Source organism: Danio aesculapii, chromosome 16 (assembly GCF_903798145.1).
Source record: "Danio aesculapii chromosome 16, fDanAes4.1, whole genome shotgun sequence".
Lineage (NCBI taxonomy): Eukaryota > Metazoa > Chordata > Actinopteri > Cypriniformes > Danionidae > Danio > Danio aesculapii.
The window spans coordinates 52317243-52327242 of NC_079450.1; the positions used below are offsets into that span (position 1 = coordinate 52317243).

General features: G+C 37.8%; 1 protein-coding gene across 2 annotated transcripts in view; it reads left to right on the forward strand.

Moving 5' to 3' along the window:
• Positions 1–10000, forward strand: part of LOC130242954 (cytochrome b5 reductase 4) — a 34586-nt gene that overhangs the window by 21481 nt on the left and 3105 nt on the right. For both annotated transcript variants that reach the window (XM_056474937.1, XM_056474938.1), the window contains exons 14-16: positions 2303–2389; positions 5404–5565; positions 7587–10000. The exon at positions 7587–10000 is cut by the window's right edge and continues 3105 nt beyond it. In XM_056474937.1, the coding sequence (XP_056330912.1) occupies positions 2303–2389; positions 5404–5565; positions 7587–7641 (304 nt within the window). In that variant the 3' untranslated portion in view covers positions 7642–10000. The remainder of the gene's footprint in view (positions 1–2302; positions 2390–5403; positions 5566–7586) is intronic.

A 10000-nucleotide genomic window follows, 5' to 3' on the forward strand; every position in this document is an offset into this window, starting at 1 on the left:
ATTTGGAAAAGTGGCAGAAGGTAGATTTTTCTGATGAATCATCTGTTGAACTGCATCCCAATCATCACAAATACTGCAGAAGACCTGCTGGAACCAGCCTGGACCCAAGATTCTCATAGAAATAAGTCAAGTTTAGTGAAGGAAAAGTCATGGTTTGGGGTTACATTCAGTATGGGGCGTGCTAGAGATCTGCAGAGTGGATGGCAACATCAACAGCCTGAGGTTCAAGACATTTGTGCTGCCCATTACATTACAAACCACAGGAGAGGGCAAATTCTTCAGCAGGATAGCGCTCCTTCTCAGACTTCAGCCTCCACATCAAAGTTCCTGAAAGCAAAGAAGGTCAAGGAGATCCAGGATTGGCCAGCCCAGTCACCAGACATGAACATTATTGAGCATGTCTGGGGTAAGATGAAGGAAGGCATTGAAGATGAACACAAAGGATCTTGATGAACTCTGGGAGTCCTGCAAGAACGCTTTCTTTGCCATTCCAGATGACTTTATTAATCAGTGATTTGAGTCATTGCAGAGATGTATGGATGCAGTCCTCCAAGCTCGTGGGAGTCAGACACAATATTCATTCTGTTTCCACTGCACCATGACTTTATATTCTATACTAGACATTATTTCTGTCAAGTGACAAGACTTTTGTCTAAGCAAAGTCAGACCTTACTGTCCTAATGAAATCATTAAAAGTCAAGGCATGATCCTAAAACTTGAATAGGCGACAGGACTTTTGTCGGGTAGTGTAAATCTGAAAAACACAACAAACACACTGTAATATGTCACTTAAAGGGACAGTAACTCCCAAATCGAATATGTACTCTTCATGCTGTATATTCATGTATGTGTATATGTACAGTTGAAGTCAGAATTATTAGCCCCCATTTTGAACTTTTTTTTCTTCTTTTTTAAATATTTCCCAAATGATGTTTAACAGAGCAAGGAAATGTTCACAGTATGTCTGATAATATTATAATATTTTTTTCTTCTGAAGAAAGTCTTATTTGTCTTATTACGGCTGGAATAAAAGTAGTTTTAAATTTTTTAAAAACCATTTGAAGGTCAATATTATTAGCCCCTTTAAGCTTTATTTTGTATTGATAGTCTACAGAACAAACCATCGTTATACAGTAACTTGCCTAATTACTCTAACCTGCCTAGTTAACCTAATTAACCTAGTTAAGCTTTTAAATGTCACTTTAAGCTGTATAGAAGTGTCTTGACAAATGTCTAGTCAAATATTATTTACTGTCATCATGGCAAAGATAAAATAAATCAGTTATTAGAAATGAGTTATTAAAACTATTATGTTTAGAAATGTGTTGAAAAAAAAACATTCTCTCTGTTAAACAGAAATTAGGAAAAAAAAATAAACAGGGGGGCTAATAATTCAGGGGGGCTAATAATTCAGGGGGCTAATAATTCTGACTTCAACTGTATGTATGCATGCATGTCTATGTGTGTATGTATATGTGTGTATATATATCATAGTGTATTCTGTTATGCTTTGCTTCTATTTTGGTGTGACTTCTTAACGTTCTGTAAGGGGTCTACAGATGAAAAATAGCCATTCTTGGCTAATTCTGGCACATTTTACAGTAATGTTTATTAATGCGCATTGACCCTGTAAACAAATAAACTAAACTAAAAACTTTTTTTAGAGTAACTATTTGTGCTTGTCATTATTTAAAGAGAAAAAGTAAAGAAAATCAAATAAAAATCCCTGGACTTTCTAAAATCAAACATCTAATTTCTGTCCTAATTTAAATTCTAGACATGTTTTGCTACCTTTACAGTTGTGTGATATATTGTCACAGAAATTATTGCGAAAAGCAACATTATTGTCATTTTGAGATCATTTTATGTCACTGATTATATAATGATTATACAGTATAACAGCATGATAATGGAAATAGCCATAAATACTTTAAAATAATTTGATGTTAAAAATGTACATGTCCTATTATATACACTATTAAATGTCCTATTAGGTCCAATTATAAACTTTGACAGCAGTAAGGTAGAATGTAAATATTATTTGTAAAACGGCTTTAACGTTATTTGTGAATTTGTAAATATATATCGCAACCATAAAACTTATTGAGCTCATCTCCAAATATTGCACGATAAGTCATGATATATTGATTATTGTGACAGGCCTAGTCATAACATGCAGATTTTTATGGTCCTAGGTGTTCTAACCTTACAGAATATTGAGTAATACTTGTGTTTGGTTTTATGCATATTAAATGTTTTCCATAATATAAACATTAACACTAAAACTTATTATTATTTTTAGAAAAATGAAGCTGATGTTCTTCAACCGGCAGGAGAGAGACGTACTTTGGCAGTCACAGCTGGATGAACTATGTACAAAAGAGGAAAGGTAGCATTAACACATTACATATTGTGACTGTTCATTGGGTAAGACTTTATTTTGATGCTGCCTATTGCACATTTTGGTGACTAAAAGTTGCATTGCAACTAGGCATGGGCCGGTATAAGATTCTGAAGGTACCTTGGATAAAAATATCACAGTTTCACAGTATCATAGTATTGTGCTCACTGCTCTAAAATATAATATTTTTAAATGTCTGGGTAAAAAACAAAACCTTTTCTTCCCTTTTGAACACAATATTACCCTGTTTACATGACCGTCACATTGTCACATATCAGATTTACAGTTGAAGTCAGAATTATTAGCCCCCCTGAATTAATAGCCCCCTTGTTTATCCCCCCCCCCCCCAATTTCTGTTTAACGGAGAGAAGCTTTATTTAAAACATTTCTAAACATAATAGTTTTAATAACTCTTAATAAATTTAAAACTTTTAAAAACTCTTTAATAAATCTCTTAATAACTGATTTATTTTATATTTTCCATGATGACAGTAAATAATATTTTACTAGATTTTTTAAGACACTTCACTTCTAGGCAAGTTATTGTATAATGATGGTTTGTTCTGTAGACTATCAAAAAAATTTGCTTAAAGGGGCTAATAATATTGACCTTAAAATGGTGTTTAAAAAATTAAAAACTGCTTTTATTCTAGCCGAAATAAAACAAATTAGAAAAAATATTATCAGACATACTGTGAACATTTCCTTGCTCTGTTAAACATCATTTGGGAAATAATTAAAAGAGAAAAATAATTGAAAGGGGGGCTAATAATTCTGACTTCAACTGTATATCTGATTTATTTCCACATATGAAGGAGGCCTGAAACTGATCTCTGAATATCCGATGCATTCGTTTTTTTCATGTTTTCTGTGTCTCATATAAGCAAAAAATCGGAATTGGGTCACATTTAACTCCTCTTGTAAACGGGGCTCCTCAAAGTAGTGCAAATGGATTTGCTATTTAAACAACATGGCACAAAACAGGAAAATTAGCGTTGCACTGGTTTAAAAATAGCAACAAATCACGCCAAACACATCTTGCGCCTTATTGCGCCTGGGTGTATGAGAGGGCCCAGTAAGTGTATTTATGCACACACATCTAATCTGCTGTTTTACTCTATTGACCTTATTCTTCAATGCGGAAGTGCGCTCGTTTAGCGATTGTAGAACTTTCGACTCAGCTGCCTATGGGAAAAATGACTAGGAATATTAAACGGCAGAAAACGGTTAAACTAGTTGCTCTACAAACAAATGTTTTCATGACTATACATATAAAGTAGAATAATATAATAAGATAACATCAGTTTGCAACATCAAACAGCAGAACGAGCTGTTTTTAACGTCTAAAAATGAATGGAAGTGAATGAGACTGGAAGTCTCGAGCCAAAAAGATTCCAATGGCTGCGCCCACTCGTACACGGAGAACAAGGGGAATAGAACTCCATATAAAAGCCCAAAAGCACAGGCCTATCTAAAGGGTTAATGATGCCAACTAATGACCCACAGTAAAAATGACTAATTGTACCTCTTCCCAACCATAGACTGTAAAATATATGGACGGAGCATCCGTGACGTCACCCATAGGTTTCTGAACACTGCAAAAGAAGCTACTAGTAGGCACAGCCAACTGTCGCCATTTTGTTCGCGCGTCATCGCACCCATGGCGGGATACCAAACAAGGGCAAAGAGGCGGAGAGTGAGCAGAGCTACAGACACCTGCTGGCACTTTGCTTAGACCTGGCAGACAGACTTTACTTTGGGAGAAACGCTTGATACTTTATTACCTGCGACTCGTTTGTGTTCTGACCACATGTGCTTGTGTTCTGACCACTCGTTTGTGTTCTGACCACATGTGCTTGTGTTCTGACCACTCGTTTGTGTTCTGACCACATGTGCTTGCTTATATATCAATAAAGTGTTTAGACTTTTAAAAACACTGTAGTAATACATTGAGCCACTAAACATTGTTCTTATGACATTTTTCTACAGGAGGAAAACGCAAATTACTTCCAAACACTTAAATATAGTCTGTGTTAGTAAATCCAAGACTATTGATGAACTCCAGCATAACACTGTATGATAACGCTTCAGATGACTGTTCTAGAGCCTACAGCTAATCAATCTGTCAGATTCTGGAGTGCTTTACGGGTCTAAAGAAAAATATGAATGATAAATGATCTTAAATAAAACAAACACATTTATAGAGATGGTATACAAGTATATAACTTTACTCACATGGGAAACGAGGCCACACAAATGGTTTGTGAGCACAATTAAGTGCACACAGCATCCCATATCATCTGATAATTGTAAGAAATAAGTCCAAAAGGCAGCTGACTGTGTAAAACCACATAAAACAACACAAAAATACGATGAATATGCCGAGATCAGTGGCTAATCTGCCGGATTCAGCTGAGGTGAAGTGACGGCGACCAGCGAGACCTAGCTGTCACTCAAGTGGCCACGCCCTTAATTATGCAAACTTAATATAACCTAATATAAAGGAAACGGATGAGTTATACAAAAAATTCACCCCCTCACAGTTGTCATGGAGGGTAATAATAGCTATATGAACCAAAATCGTTCTTTGTACCAGGCTGTAAACACCTTTTTTTCTGCTGTAAAGTTGGCCATTCTAACAGTGGGCTCAATTGCAATTTGCTCTATTATGGAGCCAGGACTAGCGGAATTTTGATGAATTGCAGTTTCAGTTACTTCCGTATTGGCTTCCCGAGGGAGAGCGGGAGGTTGCCGCTTGTTCCCAACAGGGAAAACCACCAACAATCAAGAATGCACGATTATATGCTGTCATGGCTTTGCAATTAAATAATGGCATTATAATAGAAAGTCAATGTGGCAAAACCAACCACCGACATAACGAAAGGGGAGTCAATTTGAACAGTGCACATGGGTTAAAAAAAGTCTTAATTTTGATGATTAAATGTGCAGATACTGTCAATGCAGAACTTTAGCGTTCTAACGCTGGTGTTTGTTTCTGGTAGATTTGAGGTGCAGTATGTTCTCTCAGAGCCTGCAGACTCGTGGACGGGCAGAAGAGGACGGATAGATGCTTGTATGCTGCAGAACTTCCTGGAGAGGCCAGAAAACTCCAAGTGTTTAGTGTGTGTGTGCGGCCCTGCTGGGTTCACGGAGTCAGCAGTGCAGTGAGTTCATTTGTTTTTAACAGTTGAAGTCAGAATTATTAGCCCCCCTGTATATTTTTCCCCCAATTGCTTTTTAATGAAAAGACGATTGTTTTCAGCACATTTCTAAACATAAAAATTTTAATAACTCATTTCTAATAACTGATTTATTTTATCTTTGCCATGATGACAGTAAATAATATTTGACTAGATATTCTTCAAGACACTTCTATACAGCTTAAAGTGACATTTAAAGGCTTAACTATGTTAATTAGGCAGGTTAGGGTAATTAGGCAAATCATTGTATAATGATGGTTTGTTCTGTAGACAATTGAAAACAAAAATTTCTTAAGGGGGCTAATAATATTGACCTTAAAATGGTTTTAAAAAATTAAAAACTGCTTTTTTTGTAGCCAAAATAAAACAAATAAGACTTTCTCCAGAAGAAAAAACATTATACACTTTAATCACTTTAAGGAAATATATTTTTCTGACTCTAAAAGATAATTAAATCTTCTTTAATTATCTACTAAAGAGAGCAAAAAGTCACCTACAACTTTGAAGCATACACTCACTGGCCACTTTATTAGGTACACCTCACTAGTACAGGGTTGGACCCCCTTTAGCTTCCAGAACTGCCTTAATCCTACGTGGCTTAGATTCAACAGGGTACTGGAAAGTTGCAGCAGATTTGTCAGATCCATGCTGCGTATCTCCCGTTCCACCACATCCCAAACATGCTCTATTGGATTGAGATCTGGTGATGACCAGTCTGAGATGTTTCGGGCTTTATGACATGGTGTGTTATCCTGCTGGAAGTAGCCATTAGAAGATACACTGGTACAAGGTACACTGTGGTCATAAAGGGATGGACATGGTCAGCAACAATACTCAGATAGGCTGTGGCGTTGACATGATGCTTAATTGGTACTAATGGGCCCAAAGTGTGCCAAGAAAATATCCCCCACACCATTACACCACCACCACCAGCCTGAACTGTTGATACAAGGCAGGATGGATCCATGCTTTCATGTTGTTGATGCCAAATTCTGACCCTACCACCCGAATGTCGTAGCAGAAATCGAGACTCATCAGACCAGGCAACGTTTCTCCAATCTTCTATTGTTAAATTTTGGTGAGCCTGTGTGAATTGTAGCCTCAGTTTCCTGTTCTTCGCTGACAGGAGTGGCACCCGGTGTGGTCTTCTGCTGCTGTAGCCCATCCGCCTCAAGGTTGGACGTGTTGTGTGTTCAGAAATGCTCTTCTGCAGACCTCAGTTGTAACGAGTGGTTATTTGAGTTACTGTTGCCTTTCTATCAGCTGAAACCAGTCTGGCCATTCTCCTCTGACATCAACAAGGCATTTGAGCCCACAGAACTGCCGCTCACTGGATATTTTCTCTTTTCCGGACCATTCTCAGTAAACCCTAGAGATGGTTGTGCGTGAAAATCCCAGTAGATCAGCAGTTTCTGAAATACTCAGACCAGCCCGTCTGACACCAACAACCATGCCACGTTCAAAGTCACTTAAATCCCCTTTCTTCCCCATTCTGATGCTCGGTTTGAACTACAGCAGATCGTCTTGACCATGTCTACATGCCTAAATGCATTGAGTTGCTGCCATGTGATTGGCTGATTAGACATTTGCATTAATGTGCAGTTGGTGTACCTAATAAAGTGGCCATGAATGTATACTAAAAGGATAGTTCACCCTGAATTGAACATTTACTCACTCTTTACTTTTAGGTGGTTCTAAACCCATTCGTTTCTTTCTCCTGTTGAACACTGAAGAGGATATTTTGATGAATGTTGGAAGCATGTAACCGTCGACTGAGTGGGAAAAGCAAAAACCAGTGGAAGTCAATGGCTGTTGGTTTTCAGCATCCCTTGAAATATCTTTTGTGTTTGACGGAGGAAAGAAACTCTTAAAGGGAGATTTAAATTATAAAATTTAAATTTTGGAGTGAACTATCCCTTAATGCATTATTGGATGATCTTCACCTTCAACATGAATTGCTTTCTTCTCATTGTATTCTTTCACAGACTGGTCAGACAGCTGGACTTCAGTGAAGAGGAACTCCACGTTTTTCAGGGTTGATTGCGATGTAACAGATTTCTCACACACACACACACACACACTCGCAGATTTGTTTCTATGCATATGAAATGCACTTACCAATGAAGACAAACACTCCCATGAAGCTGCAACACTCGTCATCTCTCAGTTCGTGGGAATCCAATGCATATAGACTCAAAACTAATGCACTTACTGATCGTCTTGTAGCACTATAAGACAATCAATCCATCAATCAAACGCGTCCTAACATTACATTCCAGAAACGGCTGAAATATTAGGACGTTTAAGACAGAAGCCTTAAGCAGGACAACTCTGCAACATTAAAACAGATCATCTATTACGCTGTCCACATTTTTTCAGACATCCTGCAAGGACGTGAGAGGTTTGGAGCAATATAGTACTGTAAATCAATGCGACTTAAACATGACGTGCTGTAGGAAGCAAATGATATACAATATAGCAAATTCTCAGTAAACCAGAATGCAGTACAAGTTAATTCGACTGCCACATGCCGTTTTCTTAACAGTGTAGATGTAGACTATGTCCTTAAATATGGTTTGTACCTCTAGTGCTGTTGAATCTAGTGGAATGCTGTATTTCTGAGGTCTATCACGGGTCTGATATTGGTTTTGGGAGGGGATGAAACTATTCTAGCACAGCACTTTGTGTTAAACCAGCAGACCAGGCTGTTTGTTGTACGCTACTTCGGATAAAATGCGAAGCTGAGATCTGAATATTTATTTATTGATGTAAACTCTTGACTGTAAACACATTAGTATTGATTTAAAACTAACGGCTTCCAACGGAGGAGGTTGGTTGTTTCATAATTAAATGTTTTAATGAAGAACATCGTGTTTGAGTTAAATGCTGACTTGTACTCCTGGTTTCGCAAGGTCCAAGCCTAGTCGCTGATTAAATGTAATTTCTGGGCGAGTTCTGGGCTGTTTCAGCTTAGATGCTGTTCACATATTGTGTCTGAAAGCGTGTGGCGTGTCACTTCCTTCACCATTTTCAACACGTTTTGCTCTTGCACTCATAAGGTGTGTTTTGTGGTTAGTCAACCATCAATTCAACTTTATTTGTATAGCAACTTTAATAATAATTATACAGTTAAAGTCAGAATTATTAGCCCCCCTTTGATTTTTTTCTTCTTTGTTAAATATTTCCCAAATTATGTTTAACAGAGCAAGGAAATTTTGACAGTATGTCTGATAATATTTTTTCTTCTGGAGAAAGTCGTATTTGTTTTATTTCGGCTAAAATAAAAGCAGTTTTTAATTTTTTAAAACCCATTTTAAGGTCAAAATTATTAGCCCCTTTAAGCTAGATTTTTTGTGATAGTCTACAGAAAAAACCATCGTTATACAGCAACTTGCCTAATTACCCTAACCTGCCTAGTTAACCTAATTAGCCTAGTTACGCCTTTAAATGTCACTGAGCTGTATAGAAGTGTCTTGACAAATATCTAGTCAAATATTATGTACTGTCATCATGGCAAAGATAAAATAAATCAGTTATTAAAACTATTATGTTTAGAAATGTGTTGAAAAAATATTCTTTCTGTTAAACAGTAATTGGGGAAAATGTAAACAGTGGAGCTAATAATTCAGGGGGGGCTAATAATTCTGACTTCAACTGTAGTTTCAAAGAAGCTTTACAAAACATGCATATTATTGTTAGGGATGGGTACTAAAACTCAGTCTTTTATCGGTATCAGTGCTACATTATAAAAGACCAAAGTATAAAGGCTGATTTATACTTCTGCGTGAAGCCACATGTATGCAACGGTGCGGCCTGCGCGTGGACGCATAGCCCTCGCAGTGGCCACTGGCGTCGCTGGCGCGCACCTCTCAAAAAAATGTTACTACACGTTGCAACGACGATTGGTCAGCTTAGTATCGCTAACAAGTGTGGGCGGGACCGAGACCCACGCGAGCCAGAAGGAGGGAGTGTTTACAAATGTGGAGTCCCGTGAAGAAGCTCCGGATGGAAAGGTGTGGGTCCTAATGCCCCAGTATAGTGATGGGGACTCAAAAATTCTCAGTGAATGCCGTCTTTCAGATGAAAAGCTAAACCGAGGTCGTTAAAAATCCCAGGATGTCCTTCGAAAAAGAGTAGGGGTTTCACCACGGCATCCTGGCCAAATCTGCCCACTGGCCTCTGTCTATATCACTCTGTCTCCTCTCCACCAATCAGCTGGTGTGCAGTCTTTCGCAATTATGGCTGCCGTCATGTCGTCCAGGTGGATGCTGCACACTGGTGGTGGATGAGGAGATTCCCCCTTATGTGTAAAGCGCTTTGAATGCGCAGAAAAGTGCTATATTAATGTAAGGAATTATTATTATTAGTAAGTATAAAAGCCTTTACAGTTCTCGGCTGT